The sequence below is a fragment of the Oncorhynchus masou genome, chromosome 20 (genome assembly GCF_036934945.1).
Source record: "Oncorhynchus masou masou isolate Uvic2021 chromosome 20, UVic_Omas_1.1, whole genome shotgun sequence".
In the NCBI taxonomy this organism is placed as follows: domain Eukaryota; kingdom Metazoa; phylum Chordata; class Actinopteri; order Salmoniformes; family Salmonidae; genus Oncorhynchus; species Oncorhynchus masou.
Genome location: NC_088231.1, coordinates 16,118,867 through 16,140,283, shown reverse-complemented (window position 1 = coordinate 16,140,283; position 21,417 = coordinate 16,118,867). Strand labels below are relative to the sequence as shown.

Below are 21,417 nucleotides of genomic sequence, written 5' to 3'. Positions count from 1 at the left end.
CTGTCATGTACATTGAACCGGTTTGATTGGAGTTGATATATGTTGGGGGATTAGGTGAGATTAAATGGGATTATACCCCCTATTGACCTAAATGCCTGTTCTGGAGACGAGACGCCTGCTCTGTCACCAAAAAGGTCTCTCTGTTACTAAAAGGTCTCACAAAGGTGACCATTTAGGCCTCTGTATGTTTTCTAGGAGTCAGGCATTTCTTGCATATGGTCCATTGGAACCACGTTAACGGTTGGTATCGTTGATTTTGGCTATACATTGTTGGTAGGTACATAATTGGGGCGGCAGGGTAGCCTAGTGGTTAGAGCATTGGACTAGTAACCGAAAGGTTGCAAGTTCAAATCCCTGAGCTGACAAGGTACAAATCTGTCGTTCTGCCCCTGAACAGGCAGTTAACCCACTGTTCCTAGGCCGTCATTGAAAATAAGAATTTGTTCTTAACTGACTTGCCTAGTAAAATAAAGGTAAAATCAAAAAATAATAATAAATTACCACTCGCAAAGTTACATGAACATTTTTATAAAAGCATTGTTTCCAAAAAACTAGTATAGATAAAGGTAATAAACACAATAGAAACAAACAATTCAATGATTACACACAAAAAAGCACTAATAAAAGTCATTCATAATTTACATAATTCAACATCCTAATTTTTTCAAATAAATGAGTTCAGTTCCTCTATAAATAGAAACGATTAACTAAATACCAAGACAGTCTCGTACTAGACTGGAACAAATGCTACCAAATAAACACAGCAGTCAACATGAGAACAATGACTACTGGAGGCCAAAGATTCCACGTTACTATTCATGTGGTGAAAATGTACATTCATGCATAGATATTGAACGTTAGAGTGAGTTCCGCCAAATTACTCATTTACAGTGCTAGTGTAGCTAGTTCAGCAAAGCCAAAGCGTGGATTGCAGTCTCCACTTGTCCAGGAAATGAATATGTGAATATGTAATTTGGCTGAACTACCCATTTAACCTGTCTCAGTGCAAACCATAGGCACACTGCTTCATGTTATAACATATGTATGGAGAGAGAAACTACGGGCAGTTTGCCATTGACATAACCACAGAGGAGTGAATTGTAAGGCAAAGTAAGACACTTCTTATGTGAACTTCTTAATAAACCGCAGCTTCAGATAGGCGATGACCAGGAAAATGAGTGTCATTATTGCCAAGGCAACGTGGTTTTCCCATAGGCCCCATGTAGTGTATTCTATTCCTAGGTAGTCCAGGTATTGTTCCCCTGTACACCTGGAATGAGATGGAGAGAAGACCAGACAAACGCTCACCACGGTGTATCTATGGGATCCCGTGGACAAGCAAGGCTGGGTCACGTTAAATAGGAAGAAAGTGTTTTGAAACGGACTGAATCCTGAACCTGAACTAATTTGAGTTTTCAGCTGAAAAGGATTCAGGTGGGTCAAATTTGATTGTGTTGTAGGATAATTCTTGTGTTTATTCTCTAATATATATTTTTTAATTGTATCAAATAATTCAGCCTTTGCTACTATTGATACCAGTAATGATGCCTTATTGAAATGAGCCATTCTCTAATGTACAGTAGAGGATCGAGCTAACACAACTGCTGCTCCATCTACAATGACTTCCTCAGTAGATGGTGCTAGAGGTACTACAGTGATCATAGGCACTGCACTTAATGACAGCATGTTTGTAGCCTACTGATAATACTAGTTATATACCATATAAACCGTATTTAAGTCAAGCAACATCTATCACTATTTCTAAGCAAAATTCCACAGTGTGTGTGTGTGTGTGTGTGTGTGTGACTACGTTACTCACGTTATCCCGAGAGTGTGAGTAGTGTTCATACTGCAGTTGGTCATCATGCCAGAGCCAGGAGACATGGTGGTGCGAACGGCAGGGTCCTCACAGAACTTCAGCCCCACAAACTCGTTGATCTCCAGGGCCTAGTCATTAAGAAACGTTACAATACTTAATAATACCGTTTTATTATAGTATATAATAACATACGGTATATATTAATATTTAAAACAATTCTATATGTAATGAGTAGCGCTATAAAAGTTGAATAAATGAAACTTATTAATACTGAGGTATTACTGGACAACATTTCAGACCGTAGATACTGAGGTACTTAAGACTTACTGTTAGTTGGGATACTGGGTACTTACTGTTACTGAGGTACTGAGGTACTTACTGTTAGACCGTAGCGAGGGATACTGAGGTACTTACTGTTAGACCGTAGCGAGGGATACTGAGGTACTTACTGTTAGACCGTAGCGAGGGATACTGAGGTACTTACTGTTAGACCGTAGCGAGGGATACTGAGGTACTTCAACCAGGCCAGCCAGTTCATGATACTGGGCAGGTTCACCAGCAGACCTGAGAAGATCTGACAACACATCAATAAATATTAATTCAGTAATGACATTGAGGTTCCAACCCCTAAATTACAATTTGACCAGGAAATTGCCATTTTACAAGACAGACCTGGTAAAATGGAAGAAGCAGAACAAGATACAATAATGTTATCGGATCCAACACAGCCACAAAGAGAGAGTTTAGCGGTGAGCCAGCAACCGGCAACATGAGCGTTAAAAAGGCAAACCAGCACCTGGAGGGTTGCCAGTCCGGATCCCGGGTCTGACAGGAAGTAATCTGGCAACCGAGCTGGCAGGTTGCCAGATTAGGATTGCTGGTATCAAATCCTAGATGCTGTTGCCTGCCGTTTTGCCCTTGCGCAAGGCACTTAAACCCCCATAACAACAGCTCCCCGGGCGCCCAGTGTGGCAGCCCCCAGCATATCTACAAAACCTGGCGTGTATGCATATGGGTCTTTCAGAGGGGTGAGGTTAAAAGTCCAATTTCGGTTGGACCTCGTGTGCAATTGACCAATAAAGTGATCTTAATCTGATCTAAAGATCAAACAGAAAGACAGACAATAACACATTAACACATCACTTTAATCCAAGGCTAGAAAAGATGACGGCCATTCCCCACTGTAATTTCCATGTGTAACCTTGGTATGCAACGCTAGTTTATATTTATGTCTATATATAACTAGCAAATAATACTAGTGGGACAGCGCTGAACTTGAACCATAACTGGCATTGCAATACAACTCAGGTGCACCCTGAGTACCCCACCGCGCGAATGTGGCCACCACATTACACCCTCGTCCCTACACTCACCATCATGAAGACGAAGCTAATGGTCATGAAGATGTTGGCCATTGCCACTACACTCTGGTCGGCAGAGATGGCCATGGTCATGGCGGTGGCTGTGTAGGCCACCAGGGTTACGGTGAACATGAAGATGAAGAAGGCTGCTGGAGTGGTTTTAAAACCTGCAGGAGAGACACACACTTGAATTTTAAGATCATTTCAGAGTCTGGTTTTGAGTGGTAGGGTACATGCCCCTCTGCAAAGAGGGTTTGACCTTTCTTGACCTTTTACTGTCTGTGCCATTACCGTCTCAAATCTAATTGTATTTGTCACGCACAGTTTATACAGCAGGTATAAAAGGTGCAGGGAAATGCTTGTGTGCTAGCTACCTCAACGTCTACTCTATGTCCCTCTACTTTCCTTCCATCTTGACAATTCAAATGTAATCTTCATAAATGCAAATGTCTCATTCCCATGTTGTGCATCCAACCCACCTATCATGAAGTAGACCACGCAGCTGAAGATGATGGCGGGGATGGTGCGCAGGGTGATGATGTCAGACAGGATCTTGGACAGGAAGTAGACTGAGACTCTGTAGTACCCGCTGATGTACTCATGGCTGTTGGGGACAACAAAGACAAGAAGTCTACATTAACTCAGACAAGAAGTCTACATTAACTCAGACAAGAAGACTACATTAACTCATACTGAGTGGTTTATTTTCTAACTTCTTTGGCTAGGGCCATTTGGAACTAATGCTTGCCGGGGTATTTCATACTGAAAATGCTCATTTACAGAATAATTAGTACAAAGGTCAAACAGTGAACCTAATGTAGCTGTAAACAAATGCTTGTTGGTCCATTTCATACTGATAAGTATTTAGGTAGAGACAGTGTCTTCATAATCACACATATATATATAATAGAGAGTGCGAGACTTGTTTTATAATATATTTTTTCTTCATTTTTCCTCCACTCCAGATCCAACCATATACAGTGCCTTGCGAAAGTATTCGGCCCCCTTGAACTTTGCAACCTTTTGCCACATTTCAGGCTTCAAACATAAAGATATAAAACTGTATTTCTTTGTGAAGAATCAACAACAAGTGGGACACAATCATGAAGTGGAACGACATTTATTGGATATTTCAAACTTTTTTAACAAATCAAAAACTGAAAAATTCGGCGTGCAAAATTATTCAGCCCCCTTAAGTTAATACTTTGTAGCGCCACCTTTTGCTGCGATTACAGCTGTAAGTCGCTTGGGGTATGTCTTTATCAGTTTTGCACATCGAGAGACTGAAATTTTTTCCCATTCCTCCTTGCAAAACAGCTCGAGCTCAGTGAGGTTGGATGGAGAGCATTTGTGAACAGCAGTTTTCAGTTCTTTCCACAGATTCTCGATTGGATTCAGGTCTGGACTTTGACTTGGCCATTTTAACACCTGGATATGTTTATATTTACGCCAAACATAACGTTTTGCATTGTTGCCAAAAAGTTTAATTTTGGTTTCATCTGACCAGAGCACCTTCTTCCACATGTTTGGTGTGTCTCCCAGGTGGCTTGTGGCAAACTTTAAACGACACTTTTTATGGATATCTTTGGCTTTCTTCTTGCCACTCTTCCATAAAGGCCAGATTTGTGCAATATACGACTGATTGTTGTCCTATGGACAGAGTCTCCCACCTCAGTTGTAGATCTCTGCAGTTCATCCAGAGTGATCATGGGCCTCTTGGCTGCATCTCTGATCAGTCTTCTCCTTGTATGAGCTGAAAGTTTAGAGGGACGGCCAGGTCTTGGTAGATTTGCAGTGGTCTGATACTCCTTCCATTTCAATATTATCGCTTGCACAGTGCTCCTTGGGATGTTTAAAGCTTGGGAAATCTTTTTGTATCCAAATCCGGCTTTAAACTTCTTCACAACAGTATCTCGGACCTGCCTGGCGTGTTCCTTGTTCTTCATGATGCTCTCTGCGCTTTTAACGGACCTCTGAGACTATCACAGTGCAGGTGCATTTATACGGAGACTTGATTACACACAGGTGGATTGTATTTATCATCATTAGTCATTTAGGTCAACATTGGATCATTCAGAGATCCTCACTGAACTTCTGGAGAGAGTTTGCTGCACTGAAAGTAAAGGGGCTGAATAATTTTGCACGCCCAATTTTTCAGTTTTTGATTTGTTAAAAAAGTTTGAAATATCCAATAAATGTCGTTCCACTTCATGATTGTGTCCCACTTGTTGTTGATTCTTCACAAAAAAAATACAGTTTTATATCTTTATGTTTGAAGCCTGAAATGTGGCAAAAGGTCGCAAAGTTCAAGGGGGCCGAATACTTTCGCAAGGCACTGTACATACGAACAACAACTTACAGACACACACAAACCATGTCTACATCTAATCTGGCTAAACCCGCATGCTCACACCCCCAGATTCCAGGTTATAGTGGTGCCACTGGTCTACTACAGTACGTACACAAACAGCTTCCTCTCTGTGATGAAGAGTTCTGCAGCGGACAGCGTGCTGAAACATTGGTTGGTGGTGATGAAGAAAAGAGCACCAATCCTACAAGAGGGGAAACATCAAGACATGACATGAAATCCTTATGTCCTGCCCATTCATGCATGAAATGAAAGGGGGTAAACCCCTATTGAAATGAATGCTAAATGTTTTGCTGTGTGTGTACTCCATCGGCCTTCAGACTAAAGGGACCAAGGGAGTGGAGTCGTACTGTAGGTCTAATTGGACACAGACCTGGGTTCAAATACTATTTTAAATATCTCAATTACTTTCACATACATTCAAAGTAAGTATTCAGATACAGTTTATTTGAAAAGACAGGTAACTGAATATTTTAATGTATTTGGAAATACACTTGGAAAGTATTTGTCAGTATTTTCAAATACTATTTTCAAATTCCTGAGTTAAATAAATGGGAGTGTATTTGAGTATTTGAAATACAATTTGGCAGACTATTTATTTTTATTTTTTTTATATATATGTTTTTACAAATAACCATTCAAATACTCAATTAAAAGTAATTGTTTGGGCTATGTATTTGAAAATACTCAAATACACATAAAAATACATTTCTAAATACTACATAACTCAAATACACATTTATTTGAACCCAGATGTGATTGTACCAATAAAATAAATGAGCAAAATGCTGATTATTGTAAGCAGATTAATACACTAGTTGAAGACACCCTAATGTACCTGTCCTCTTGCTCAGTTGTGCACCGGGGCCTCCCACTCCTCTTTCTATTCTGGTTAGAGCCAGTTTGCGCTGTTATGTGAAGGGAGTAGTACACAGCATTGTACGAGATCTTCAGTTTCTTGGCAATTTCTCGATTGAAATAGCCTTTAATTTCTCAGAACAAGAATAGACTGATGAGTTTCAGAAGAAAGTTCTTTGTTTCTGGCCATTTTGAGCCTGTAATTGAACCCACAAATGCTGATGCTAAAAAAATACTAAACTAGTCTAAAGAAGGGCAGTTTTATTGCTTCTTGAAACAGAACAACAGTTTTCAGCTGTGCTAACATAATTGCAAAAGGGTTTTCTAATGATCAATTAGCCTTTTAAAATTATTAACTTGGATTAGCTAACACAACGTGCCATTGGAACACAGGAGTGATGGTTGCTGATAATGGGCCTCTGTAGATATTACATTTTAAAAATCAGCTGTTTCTAGCTACAAAACTCATTTACAACATTAACAATGTCTACACTGTATTTATGATCAATTTGATGTTATTTTAATGGACAAAAAAAGGTGCTTTTCTTTCAAAAACAAGGACATTTCTAAGTGACCCCAAACTTTTGAACCGTAGAGTATATGTCTGCATTATCCTGTTATAACATCTCTCTCCCAAAGCAGAGTCATTTACTAACCTAACCTTTAAAGGCAGACACTGCCGTTGTTCTGCCCCATGGGTTCCCATCAATTTCAGTCTACAGATTAATCGAAATCAGATCACCTTTACATCCCATTCTGAGATGGATTTAAGGTGTTGTGATAAAAATGGTTCCCCCACCTGTTCTGTATTCCACTCTGGTTGTCCTTCACCCCGAAGAAAATGGCGCCCACAATAAGAGCCAGAAAAATGGTGACTCCCAGCTGCCCAAAAGAGAAACATCGTAAGTTTAGTAGCCAGGTCAAAGGTCAGCAAATCAGACAAGCATAACGTCATATTTAACATCATGACCCGCAATGTGCCGTGGCATTGGGGAGTAAAAAATCTTATATGTCTGGCAATATGTCTTACACAACTGAGACTTCAGTCGCATGAAGGAGCCCATTTTGATCAAAGGTCCAGGCACATTTTAATGTAAACACATCTCTTTAGGTCTATAGAAAAAATGGTTTAGCTCTCTCTCAGAGAAGTACAAAGGTCAGGAGAAGTATCACTACTTATCCTGGCCTTGCAGAGGCAAAGGGTCTCACCCTGATAGAACCTGATTAGTCCATTAAGAACCTTGATAGAACCTGATTAGTCCATTAAGAACCCTGATAGAACATGATTAGTCCATTAAGAATGTGGACATTCTTAAAACTAGGTATATTCCCACACAAACTACACCGAATCAGCGCTCTCCACACTCTCCCTCATCCATTCTCATCCACAGACCGGTAGGTATATTCCCACACAAACTACACCGAATCAGCGCTCTCCACACTCTCCCTCATCCATTCTCATCCACAGACCCATCCATTCTCATCACAGACACACACAAACTACACCGAATCAGCGCTCTCCACACTCTCCCTCATCCATTCTCATCCACAGACCGGTAGGTATATTCCCACACAAACTACACCGAATCAGCGCTCTCCACACTCTCCCTCATCCATTCTCATCCACAGACCGGTAGGTATATTCCCACACAAACTACACCGAATCAGCGCTCTCCACACTTCTCATCCATTCTCATCCACAGACCGGTAGTCCATGTCAAACTACACCGAATCAGGTAAGAAAACAGACCGGTAGTCCATGTCTGGTAAGAAAAAGAGAAAACAAAGAGAGAAAGGGTGAAATCTCCACAGAGCGACATTTGTTTTAATCCTGACGATTTACATTTTATGACAGGCCTAACCGGCCCCAGCGCAGTTCCCAGGGTGAGAGGATAAGCTAATAAGGTTGAGCCTTTTTCACCTCATTCCCCAAGCCCCTCATGTGGAAGCCCAGTGCGGGTCATGGCGTGATCATGTGACAAAGGTCTGGGCCCTGGCCACTGGGGGGGGGACTGTGGCCAGATATGATATCACTTCAGTTCTAGGCCCGGAGAGGCAACAGCTGGGTCACAACAGTCAGCAAAGCTGATTAGCTAGGTCTCCGGCCCTCTAGCCTTTAAGATCCAGACCCCAGCCTGGGATTATTGTCGATTTACTATGAGGCCAATTAGCTGTTAATAATTCTTGAAGTGAGATACTTCTGATGGCATGTTGTTGCCTTGGATGACTAATGAGGGCACTAAGTCGTCAGAACTCCCTCCATCTCTGTCACCATTTAAGCGCAAAAGAGCATGTTGTGAAGTAGAGAAACGTACGCGGGCTGCAATTAATAATGATACTATTCTCAAGTCTTGCTCGGAGGGTAAGTCCGGTCATAAGGTTGTTGGTGATAGGAGCGGAGCTAAATCCCTTACCCTTTTATTCTGAGAATCCTCTCCCCAATTGTGTGTGTTTGAAATGAGTTTAGGGGACATTGGTACAGCATCTCTTAAACTTTAAACCCACAAATAGAAATCCGGTGAGTATTGGTGTGTGTGTGTGCGTCTGTATCGGTGTGTGTGTGTGTGTGCGCGTCTGTATCGGTGTGTGTTCTAACCTGTGCGACGGAGGTCTGGGGGTTCAGCGCTAGGTTCCGGAAGGTTCTGCCTAGGACCCAGTGGAGCTGGGTGAAGAAGGAGCTGTTGTAGGTGATGGTACGGGACGTGGGCTTGGTGGTGTACTGCTTTCCCTGGGTGATCCTCTCCAGCTCGACCTGGGTGTCTCTGAAGTAGGAGCAGTTCCTGTACTCCTCCACTAGACGCTCCTCGATGGTCTGCCTGGAACCACTCAGCTCCTCAAAGTCAATGTCTAGGAGGGGAGAGAACCGAGAGTCAATACACAGTGTTAAAGGTTGGAGACCATCACCCCTTAATTCACCCATGACAACAACCCATTTTTCAATCAATCCCCTTATCCTAAGTGCAAAAGACCCAGATACAAATTCATTGAAGTCCAGTCCGAGATTCGGCTGACTACTTCCATTGTACCAAAACGGTTCCTTCCACAATCCACACCAATAGTGTATTCCTGTCGCTATTAGCATTAGCCGTAGCCTCTCAAAGGCCAACAAATCCTACTGTACCAGTACAGATCAGAGGGTTTTTCACATTGAGCCTCAGGCCCTGGCTGCAGCATCAGCCGCCCGCTCCCTCCAACCCCTGTCCCTGTCTGGGCAACGCCAAGCCTCCTGCACCCCTAATCTTACTGACCCAGGGGCAGATGTTTTTTGTGTTAGAGCGCTGGGTCCCTTGTTCTTTTACTATGCTGCCAGGGCTCTAAGGCACCTTTCAGGTGCTTGCGAGACTTGGACTCATATACTGCACACTGTTAGTGTGTGTGTGTGTGTGTGTGTGTGTGTGTGTGTGTGTGTGTGTGTGTGTGTGTGTGTGTGTGTGTGTGTGTGAAAATGACCTTCTCCCTGAATCTTGTTCATAGCAGTGGCAGTAGAGTCTCCGTTGATGATGTCTAGGAAGAAGTCGGCTGGGTTGTTGTGGGCCTCGCAGGTGTAACCTAGGATACAACAACACATGTGAACATTAGTGTCCCCTATATCGATCTCTATTCTGCTTTGTCCCATTCAGGACTTTTACATCAATCTAACTTCCTTTAGCTCTTAAACAACACATCAATGGTATCTCCTTATACTTTGTGTGTAGTATTGGTATTGAAGGTTACCTATGTCGGCGAAATAGTCCAGTGCATTCTGGGCCGGCCCATGGTACACCTGTTTGCCGCTAACTAGCAGGGTCAGGGAGTCGAACAGCCGGTAGATGGAGTAACGTGGTTGGTGGATGGACATGATGATGGTGCGTCCCTGATTGGCCATTCTAAAAGGAGATAAGACAATGAAAAAAAGGCCTGGAGGTCTACATTTAACAGGGTAGCCAATAAGAAAGGTAGGACATTTAGAGGACAAATGTGGTGCAAATTAAACAGGGAAGGGAATAAGAAAAGCATCAAATATGAAATGTAGGATACCTACCACTAAATCCCACCCATTAGGAATCAATCGAAATTAAATTAAATGTCTTTCCTTCTTGGAATAGTAGTGCTATACCTTTTGAGCAGCAGCAGGACAGAGTTAGCGGTGCTAGCGTCCAGGCCCGTGGTGGGTTCATCCAAGAAGAGAACAGAGGGGTCGATGATGAGCTCCATGCCGATGTTGGTCCTCTTCCTCTCCCCTCCAGAAATCCCCCGGATCATCTGGGTACCAACCTGGGGAGGAACACAATCACATCACATGATAGCCCTTGGACATCTATCATATGCTGTATGGTACCACAGCCTTGTATGACATGATAGCCCTCATATGGCCCGAAACCTTCAAAATGACATTGGAAGACATTGGTGAGAAGGAAGCAATTTTACTGCATATCTACAATGGGTATACAAAACATTAAGAACACCTGCTCTTTCCATGACACAGACTGACCAGGTGAATCCAGGTGAAAGCTATGATCCCTTATTGATGTCACTTGTTAAAGCCACTTCAATCAGTGTAGACGAAGGGGAGGGGAAAGGTTAATTAAGGATTTCTAGGACTAGAGACAATTGAGAAATGGATTGTGTATATGTGCCATTCAGAGGGTGAACAGGAAAGACAAAAGATGCCTTTGAATGGGGTATGGTAGTAGGCGCACCAGTTTGAGTTTGTCAAGAATTGCAACCCTGCTGGGTTTTTCACACTCAACAGTTTCCTGTGTGTATCAAGAATGGTCCACCACCCAAAAGACATCCAGCCAACTTGACACAACTGTGGGAAGCATTGGAGTCAACATGGGCCAGCATCCCTGTGTGTGTGTGTGTGTGTGGGGGGAGGGGGGGGGTGCAACTCAATATTAGGAAGGTGTTTGGTATACTCAGTGTATATAGTGGAGGGAAAATACTGTGGACGGTTTGATCATAAAGATCCTATTAAACTGCATTTAGTCCTACTCAAATTCAAATTCCTAATTCTATGGATTTGACTCTCATAGGCTCATAAAACTACCATGAATTCAGTCCTGAACAGTCGTCTCAACATTTCCATTCTATGTTACAACGTACCTTAGCGTCAGCCACCTTGGTCAGGCCTAGCTCGGTGATGAGGTCGTTGACCCTGGCCTCCTTCTCTTTCTGGGGCACGGAGCGGGGCAGACGCAGCGCTGCAGAGAATCGCAGGTTCTCCCTCACCGTCAGAGTCCCCATCACCACGTCGTCCTGGTGAGGTCACAAAGACAAAGGTCAGAGGTCACTGAATGGGGTAATATGGTCAGGAGCTTTGAAAAAAGTACTGTAGCTATACTGTTTTTTTCCCAGCTGTTGGACCCTAGAGTTGTGTTGTACATGTCTCCTTTGAATATGCTCTTCTAACGGCGCCATGGTCTCTGACAATATTTACAACAGATAGCCAATAGACTTACCTGGACAACATAGCCGGAGAGGCACTTGAAGTTGGGTGGTTGTGGCACCCCGTCGATCAGCACCTCCCCTAAGAGACCAGAGGGGTCCTTCCTGGCTGCTAGAACGTCCAGGAACCTAACCATAACGTTAGATCAATAATCACTATGGCAACCTGTGGGACCTTTTTTTTGTAACAAGCAATGTAATGCCTTCAAGATAAACCGTTGTCATCAACAAAATACTCACGAGGACTTTCCACTTCCAGTGGGTCCTAGAATAGCATTTAGACCCGGTCTCATGATGCCACTGCAAGACAACGACAAAACGCATAAGATATTTTAAGTTGCACTGAAACATTCCACATATTTACCATAATAAACATGTAATCAACACACATTGTGTTACATCATGTTTTACACCAATGAGAAGTGTAGCACTGTATTCTAAATTATGAAAAACTTACAAAAATCAATAAGAGTATAGGCCTACAGTTCAGTTGCAAATCAGTAAATGGATTTGGATATGTGTACCAACAACTGAGTCATTCATAAGCATTTCAAACTGTTGGACTAAGTTTGTAAAATCAAAGCTAGATGAACCTAACATTGAATCAATACCAATAAAAAAGCTGATTAAGGACCAAGAATTATAGGACAGAACTTTCATCATCAAACAAAATGCTAGATTTATAGCACCTTATGACATGCTTACGACAGGTTTATAGCACCCATTCAAGTCATGGGCAAAGCATTTTTGTCATCTACTTTCTATACGCACAATGTTACACAAATGTCTTATCAATCCATTACATACGGCGGCAAAAGTTATCACACCAGTCCAGCAAGTTTATCAAGTGTCAAGGGCTTGTGGTTTTAATGTGTAAACATGGTCTCTATCGCATAGTCATACACACGGAAGAATCACAAGAGTGACAGAATGAAATGGAGGAGGTTTGGTTCTCCAATTAACCGATTCAAACAGCACAAAGAATACGGTGACCCCAAAGACCTCCAACAATCTGATAATTATTTTTATCTATTCCATTGTATAATGGTCCAAAACAAGAATACATAATCAAATTTTGTGATTCCACAAAGATCATTTGCACAATTGGTATAAAAAAAAGTATCTGTCATATAAAAACAGAATTAAAAAGCTGAATTATAAAGGCTTGTGGTGTGGAATCACGTGACAGCATTTCATTTGGTTCCTTGGCAGCTTGCTCCACAGTGCATCAAAGAGATTACACGCAAGAAACCATGCTTAATATCATATAATTAACACTAGGGGAAACCGACCAAAACTTGTGTGAAATTACGCATTCCTCCCTGGGAAATGTCCAGTACATTTAATGCCATCAGAAAAAAAGACATTTGAATTTTCCGCTGCACTATTGTTCATTGTGGTCTGAGTATGCTCGCCCTAATCTCAAATGGAGAGGCCTGTATGTTTTGTCAACTTGTGTTAATGATCTCTCTCCCTCTTTTGGATTCACTTCACGTTCACGCTCTCTCTGACACACACACACACACACACCTAAAACCTCTTCATGAGCATTGGAGAGACAGCAAACTTAATTCCTATAATTGAGTTAGATCCATCATTGACACTCACAAGCATTCCTAATTTGTTAACACTCCCTTAATTCACTAGTAAAGGGGCAGTGGTAGCCAAAAGTAGCCAATTGTCATACTTGAGTAAAAGTAAAGATACCCTAGTAGAAAATGACTCAAGTAAAAGTGAAAGTCACCCAGTAAAATACTACTTGAGTAAAAGTCTAAAAGTATTTGATTTTAAATATACTTAAGTGTCGAAAATAAATGGAATTGCTCAAATGTGCGTAAGTATCAAAAGTATAAATAATGTCAAATTCCTTATATTAAGCAAACCAGACGGCACAATTTTCTCATTTGTTTGTTGTTGACGGACAGCAGGGGCAGACTCCACCACTCAGACATCATGTACAAACAAAGCATCTCTGTTTAGTGAGTCCGCCAGATCAGAGGCAGTAAAGATGACCAGGGATGTTCTCTTGATAAGTGTGTGAATTGGACAATTTTCTTGTCAAAATATAACAAGTACTTTTTTGGGGTGTCAGGAAAAATGTATGGAGTAAAAAGGACATTATTTTACTTAGGAATGTAGTGAAGTAAAAGTAAAAGTTGGCAAAAATATGTAAAGTAAAGATACCCTCAAAAATGACTTAAGTAGTACTTTAAAGTATTTTTACTTTAGTACTTTACACCACTGTAAAGGGGTGTGGTGGTGGGCAGGAATACACTGAGGCTGTACCAAGAAAGACAAACAAACAGGCTCAACACAGAGTGAGAAAGAGGTGAATCTGCCAATAAATCCACATCGAATTAGCTTCATAATCACCAAATGTAATTGGGTGGTCAAAGTGTATATTAACTTCAGGTCCACTAGCATTTCAGCGTGTGTGTGTGTGTGTTATTGTAGCTAGTTATTGAGTATTTTTACATGCACAGTAATACTTTGATATTAAACTGATAAATGGCAGTAGGCAGATTATGCAATAGCCATGTAAACACCTTACTCTGCTTATCTTAAATCGGCATAAGGTCAAAATCGAAGTAAGCATATGCCAAACAGGTTTTCTGAGCAATTGTTGGAATTATTAGGACATGTAAACACCTTAATCTGGATTCCAGCTGTGTATTTGATCTGCACATGTGCCAGCACCAGCCGAGAGCCTCCCTCTTTAGCGCGAGTGAAGTGAGTTTGGAACAACTGAATATACAGTGCCTTGCGAAAGTATTCGGCCCCCATGAACTTTGCGACCTTTTGCCACATTTCAGGCTTCAAACATGAAGATATAAAACTGTATTTTTTTGTGAAGTATCAACAACAAGTGGGACACAATCATGAAGTGGAACGACATTTATTGGATATTTCAAACTTTTTTAACAAATCAAAAACTGAAAAATTGGGCGTGCAAAATTATTCAGCCCCCTTAAGTTAATACTTTGTAGCGCCACCTTTTGCTGCGATTACAGCTGTAATTCGCTTGGGGTATGTCTCTATCAGTTTTGCACATCGAGAGACTGAAATTTTTTCCCATTCCTCCTTGCAAAACAGCTTGAGCTCAGTGAGGTTGGATGGAGAGCATTTTTGAACAGCAGTTTTCAGTTCTTTCCACAGATTCTCAATTGGATTCAGGTCTGGACTTTGACTTGGCCATTCTAACACCTGGATATGTTTATTTTTGAACCATTCCATTGTAGATTTTGCTTTATGTTTTGGATCATTGTCTTGTTGGAAGACAAATCTCCGCCCCAGTCTCAGGTCTTTTGCAGACTCCATCAGGTTTTCTTCCAGAATGGTCCTATATTTGGCTCCATCCATCTTCCCATCAATTCTTACCATCTTCCCTGTCCATGCTGAAGAAAAGCAGGCCCAAACCATGATGCTGCCACCACCATGTTTGACAGTGGGGATGGTGTGTTCATTGTGATGAGCTGTGTTGCTTTTACGCCAAACATAACGTTTTGCATTGTTGCCATAAAAGTTCAATTTTGGTTTCATCTGACCAGAGCACCTTCTTCCACATGTTTGGTGTGGCTTGTGGCAAACTTTAAACGACACTTTTTATGGATATCTTTAAGAAATGGCTTTCTTCTTGCCACTTCCATAAAGGCCAGATTTGTGCAATATACGACTGATTGTTGTCCTATGGACAGAGTCTCCCACCTCAGCTGTAGATCTCTGCAGTTCATCCAGAGTGATCATGGGCCTCTTGGCTGCATCTCTGGTCAGTCTTCTCCTTGTATGAGCTGAAAGTTTAGAGGGACGGCCAGGTCTTGGTAGATTTGCAGTGGTCTGATACTCCTTCCATTTCAATATTATCGCTTGCACAGTGCTCCTTGGGATGTTTAAAGCTTGGGAAATCTTTTTGTATCCAAATCCGGCTTTAAACTTCTTCACAACAGTATCTCGGACCTGCCTGGTGTGTTCCTTGTTCTTCATGATGCTCTCTGCTCTTTTAACGGACCTCTGAGACTATCACAGTGCAGGTGCATTTATACGGAGACTTGATTACACACAGGTGGATTGTATTTATCATCATTAGTCATTTAGGTCAACATTGGATCATTCAGAGATCCTCACTGAACTCCTGGAGAGAGTTTGCTGCACTGAAAGTAAAGGGGCTGAATAATTTTGCACGCCCAATTTTTCAGTTTTTGATTTGTTAAAAAAGTTTGAAATATCCAATAAATGTCGTTCCACTTCATGATTGTGTCCCACTTGTTGTTGAATCTTCACAAAAAAATACAGTTTTATATCTTTATGTTTGAAGCCTGAAATGTGGCAAAAGGTCGCAAAGTTCAAGGGGGCCGAATACCTTCGCAAGGCACTGTATGAGTCTTAGAAGTAGTTTTCACATACAAACTTTATATGTCCCAACTCAGAATCAAATAGGCTTCCAAAAAAATAACATGGTTGCTGTGGTTGAGCGTTCATTTTAATTGCTGACTTTCTGCATTCAACAGAGTGCCATCAGGTAGCCTGACTTCAGATGTGTCCATGTAAACAGGATTATTAGGGAAATCGTTCTTCTTGCAAAGCATGTAAACATTTTCCTCAAACTATTATATTAATCTGACTATCCACAATAATCCCCTTATTGTGTGCATGTAACCTTACTCATTGCATGCCATTTAGCAGACGCTTTTATCCAAAGGGACTTACAGTCATGTGTGCATACATTTTTCATATGAGTGGCCCCAGCGGGAACCAAACCTTTATCCTTGGTGTTGCAAGCTCCATGCTCTACCAACTGAGCCACACAGGACTGTGTGTGTGTGTGCACGCATGTGATCAAACTCACTTTAATCATCCACTAGTCAATTAGTATCACTACAACTTGTGTGTTTGGGCATGTTTCAAGGTGGAAGCCTGTGTGTAGAATACATGAGAGTGTGTGTGCATCTTTGAAAGTGTGTGTTTGTCTGCTTGTGTCTGTGTGTACATGAGACCAAAGGATCCACTAACTCCACTCACTTGAGGTCCACCAGTATCTCCCTGGCAGTGTTCTTCCTCTTGCAGAGTGGTCCAGTCTTCAGCTTCACCTTGTACTGGATGCTGTGGAAGCTGACCGTGGAGCCCCGGGGCTGCAGCTTGTTCAGCTCCACCATGGTGCTGCTGGTTATGACCTTGGTCCTGGGCGTCCCGTTGGTGGACGTGACGTCTTCAGTCATGGCGACGCTGATGTGATTGGCTCGATCGGTCATTATCTGCAGGGGTGAGACCTGTGGGGATTGGGCAAGGGATGGGTCTGAAATTGATACACCATTTTCCTTGTGTAGTGCACTACTCAAATCAAATGTTATTGATTGCGTGCACATACTTTGCAGATGTTATCGCAGGTGCAGGGAAATGCTTGTATTTCTAGCTCAGACAGTGCAGTAATACCTAACAAACCACACAAATCCCTCAAAATAGGTATTAAGAAATATCATGACGAGCAAGTCAGAGTCCGGAATATAAATATCTATGTATTATGATGGTGTGTATATACATTATGGACAATATATGAATAGAAAAGGTGTGTACAGCAGTAATTATATAGGATGAGCCTTGACTAGAATACAGTATATACATATGAAGTGGGTAAAACAGTATGTAAACATTATTAAAGTGACCAGTCTTCAATGACTATGTACATAGCGCAGCAGTCTCTAAGGTGCGGGGTTGAGTACCAGGTGGTAGTCGGCCAGTAACAGTGACTAAGGTTCAGGGCAGGGTACTGGACGGAGGCCGGCTAGTGGTGACTATTAAATAGTCTGATGGCATGAAGATAGAAGCTGTTTTTCAGTCTCTTGGTCCCAGCTTTGATGCACCTGTACTGTCTCGGGTGGCTGAGGTCCTTTATGATCTTCTTGGCCTTCCTGTGACACCGGGTGCTGTAGATGTCTTGTAGGGCAGGCAATGTAGAGAGCCCTGCGGTTGTGGACGGTGCAATTGCTGTACCAGGAGGTGATACAGCCTGACAGGATGCTCTCAATGGTGCATCTGTAGAAGTTTGTGAGGGTCTTAAGGTCCAAGCCGTTGGGTCTTAGGGGCTGTTGCGTCTTCCTCCCCACACTCTCTGTGTGGATGAACCATTTCAGGTTGTCAGTGATGTCCACGCCGAGGAACTTGATGCCTTCCACCCTCTCCACTGCTGCCCTGTCGGGGTGGATGGGGGTGTGCTCTCTCTGCTGTCTCCTGAAGTCCACAATCAGCTCCTTCGTTTTGTTGATGTTGAGGGAGGGGTTATTTCCCTGGCACCACTCCCCTCACCGCCTCCCTGTACGTTGTCTCATCGTTGTTGGTAAATCAGGCACACCACTGTTGTGGCATCTGCAAACTTGATTGAGTTACTTCTGACCAAAGTGATTCTGGCCAAAAGAAGTGCACTACTGTATGGAGAATAAATAGGGTGTCACTTCATTTGAGATTTAGTGGATAAATAGAAGGACTTTTAACGTGTTTTATTGATGCCTTTAGGACATACTTTGGTGTATGAATCTGAGAGCTTCAAGTAAGGGAGGGATATACTGTAGAGACAAACTTCAGACTTCTAAGAAGAGTGATATGCATTTATCATTACGCAATACATTTAGATGTGGAGAAGTGGAAACATTGGACACATTGTCTGCATATCTGAGCACATTTAATTAGGATCAGTCTAAATGAATGTCATGCGACCTTTGCGGTGGACTGGTACATAGAGAGAAAGAAGCTCGAGAGACGGAGAGAGAAGCTCGAGAGACGGAGAGAGAAGCTCGAGAGACGGAGAGAGAAGCTCGAGAGACGAGAAAGAAGCTCGAGAGACGGAGAGAGAAGCTCGAGAGACGGAGAGAGAAGCTCGAGAGACGGAGAGAGAAGCTCGAGAGACGGAGAGAGAAGCTCGAGAGAGAAAGAGAGAGAAGCGCTCCAGAGAGAAGCAATAGAGAAGCTTGAGTGAGGAGAGACACCCAATCGCTTTCAAATGCAGTTATAAATACATTATACCACTCTAAATACCTCTGCTCTGGGATAGGCTTGTTGAAGACAAATGAAACCGAATAATTGAATCTATTTAATCCTATAGGAATGTATAGACACTGGAAAACAGTATACTCATCCAGTGAGCAGACCTGCGTTGAAATTGAGTTAGTTGAACCACTTTCCACATGTACATTCATTGTGCTTACTTTTTTTTTGTTTTACCACACTCTCAGCATAATTGCTACAAATGTATATCATAGCCTAGACTAATTGAAAATGATATATTCATGTTTTACCATGACTGAAGATAGTTTATAAGCTAAGCTTTTCTGTCATAAAAAGATTAAGCAGGACAGATTATGTACGAGAAATACAGACACATTTGTCCCATGAAGACGAATAATCGTAGGCCTTCCTGGAAATATGATTTCTGAACGGTTTGAATGGGTGACCCTAACGGTTCAACTGGGAATGCAATGCATGGATGACTAAGTAACGTTAGGTTGTTTCTGCGTGAAAAAAATGTAGCCTTCATTTCATAGACGTAAAGTAAACAACAATATTTTATTGAACAAAAATGCTAAAATAACTCAATGTTTTCTTTTATCAAACACGCATGCACTGGAGTGCGTCATTTACAAAAACTTGAATAAAATTGAATCATCGTCTGGAACTAATATATCATCAGCGCCCGCTATTTTTTTATATAATACTAGCATGTATAAGCTGGATGTTACTAAAGAATTCACCAGGAGGATCATGTCACCGTTATGCATGGCATTTAGCCTCCAAATGATGTAGCAAATTTAGCCGAAAATAAAATATATCCCATCTGAAAATATCATGCAAAACGGATACATACCCGCCTGTAAACTTTGAAATTTCTACAGTCCTCTCCAGTCTTGTACTATAAAAGACCGAACCAAACCACGCGTGTGACCAAAGATCCGCTTTGGCCAATGAATTTATACTACCGGTGTTGAATAAGAGAAGCGGCTATGGAGAAATCTCAATACATACTCTTCGCGTCATCTCTCCTCGGTCTCCTTCTCAAAACCCATTGGAGGAGAAGGTCAGAGGGGCGGGACCTCTGGCTTTCTCATCCAATGGGTTTTGAGAAGGAGGCGAGGAGAGAGGACGCGAGGATATATACTTGAGATCTTTCCTATGACAGTATGGGCGCCTCCCAAACCGAGCCATGCCGTTAAATTGTGCAAAGCGTGTGCATGAATGGTTCAACCAGGACATTGGCAAATAAGCATGGGCAAATAAGCAATTCTTAATTATTGCCTCATTTTCACACAAAAAAATCTTTCAATTGCTCTCATTCTTATCTAGAGCACAACCCCAATGATTGAGATCATCTCCAAACTGATATTTCAGGACTATGAATTACATTTCATTTAAGTGGATTTCAATAGAAAATTAGATACATTGAAAGGACTGTATAAAAATGACTATATTTATACTGTTTGTCACACTGTGTATTCACATAGGCCTACGGTATTCTTCACATAGCTCATTGTAATATATCTCGGGCTATTGCTTTACATTGATTGCATTTTGTTACACTGTTTATCATTTATACATTGGATTCTCGACATAGCTCACTGTATCTACTGCTGTCCGAGGTGACACCACAGGTCCCAAAGTAGCGTGGAAAAAATATAATACAATTCTGAGGCCCGTAGTTGTACCTGATCTGGTAACCTAATCAGGTAAAACTCCGGACCTTAAATGGTATGACGTAATTCTTCTGTTGTAAAAAGGTTTCATATGGGCTATGATGGGACCAGAGTTTTCCTAATCATGTCAAATGTTGTTGTTTTTTAACTCCTGGCCTTGACGAGGATGGAAACCCTGTCAAACTACAGCAACCTTGTATTTGTTCATATGAATTATATATGAATTACGTTTTAAAGGACTAGGGGGGGTTCCTAGACACAGACACAGAGAAAGCAACATGATTGGACAATAAAACGCCCATGGCTGAGCTTGCTTTGTGCACGTTTGCATCGTGTTTGTACTGTCCAATGGTAGGCCTAATTAAAAATGTATTCACAGTCTATAACAGCTATTGTGTTTATTCATTCCCGTTAATCATTTTGGATCGAAAAAGTATAGATAGCCTAGTCAACCCAGGTTTTAATATAAACCACATGTAATACCATTCACGTTCTCACAAACAAATGGGCTATACATATACAACGTTTAAACCGCTTCGTTTACCCTGGCCAGAGGGACAGGGCGCATAGTAGGCTAACAGATGCTGCTGTTAGTAGCCCAATCTAGAGTTGATCAGGACGAAAAATAGTATCGTTTCCATGCAATACGTCATGTCAGATCGCTAATGTTTAGGTATTAAGAATTCTACATTTTTGTAAACGTTTTTCTTGTGTCGACATTTATGTAACAGTTTTTGCTTGTGGAGGGGGAGTGATGTGTTATCAAGCTTGCTAAATACCAGAGGAAATTAGAGATCGCGCGACCTGCGATTTTTGTGAATCAAGACACGCAAAGCGCTGCAGCAGCACTCCGATATGAAGGACATAAAAATGGTGTGCGAGTTGACAAATCTTTTGAATGCTAAGCGTTGA

The 21,417-nt window shown here is 41.8% G+C and overlaps 1 protein-coding gene across 1 annotated transcript; it reads right to left on the bottom strand.

Annotated features, from left to right (window-relative positions):
* Positions 1–508: 508 nt before the first annotated feature.
* On the bottom strand, positions 509–19,819 carry abcg2d (ATP binding cassette subfamily G member 2 (JR blood group)). The gene is made up of 16 exons (XM_064926526.1): positions 19,683–19,819; positions 16,850–17,097; positions 12,074–12,133; positions 11,848–11,962; positions 11,492–11,644; positions 10,503–10,660; positions 10,121–10,272; positions 9,857–9,955; positions 9,003–9,253; positions 7,206–7,288; positions 5,643–5,732; positions 3,660–3,784; positions 3,193–3,347; positions 2,304–2,393; positions 1,820–1,947; positions 509–1,270 (listed from the first exon to the last, which is right to left on the bottom strand). The coding sequence occupies exons 2-16, from the start codon at positions 17,077–17,079 to the stop codon at positions 1,123–1,125; spliced, it is 2,037 nt and encodes a 678-aa protein (XP_064782598.1). The 5' UTR covers positions 17,080–17,097; positions 19,683–19,819; the 3' UTR covers positions 509–1,122.
* Positions 19,820–21,417: the final 1,598 nt, after the last annotated feature.

Bases quoted from the DNA above. Each gene is read 5' to 3' on its own strand.
- abcg2d (XM_064926526.1), bottom strand. From the start codon at position 17,079: ATGACCGATCGAGCCAATCACATCAGCGTCGCCATGACTGAAGACGTC. The intron at 10,273-10,502 runs GTATAGCACTAC...ATCTCCTTTTAG, and splicing joins GTCCTGCTGCTGCTCAAAAG to AATGGCCAATCAGGGACGCA. The intron at 3,348-3,659 runs GTGGGTTGGATG...TCTCTCCTGCAG, and splicing joins CGTGGTCTACTTCATGATAG to GTTTTAAAACCACTCCAGCA.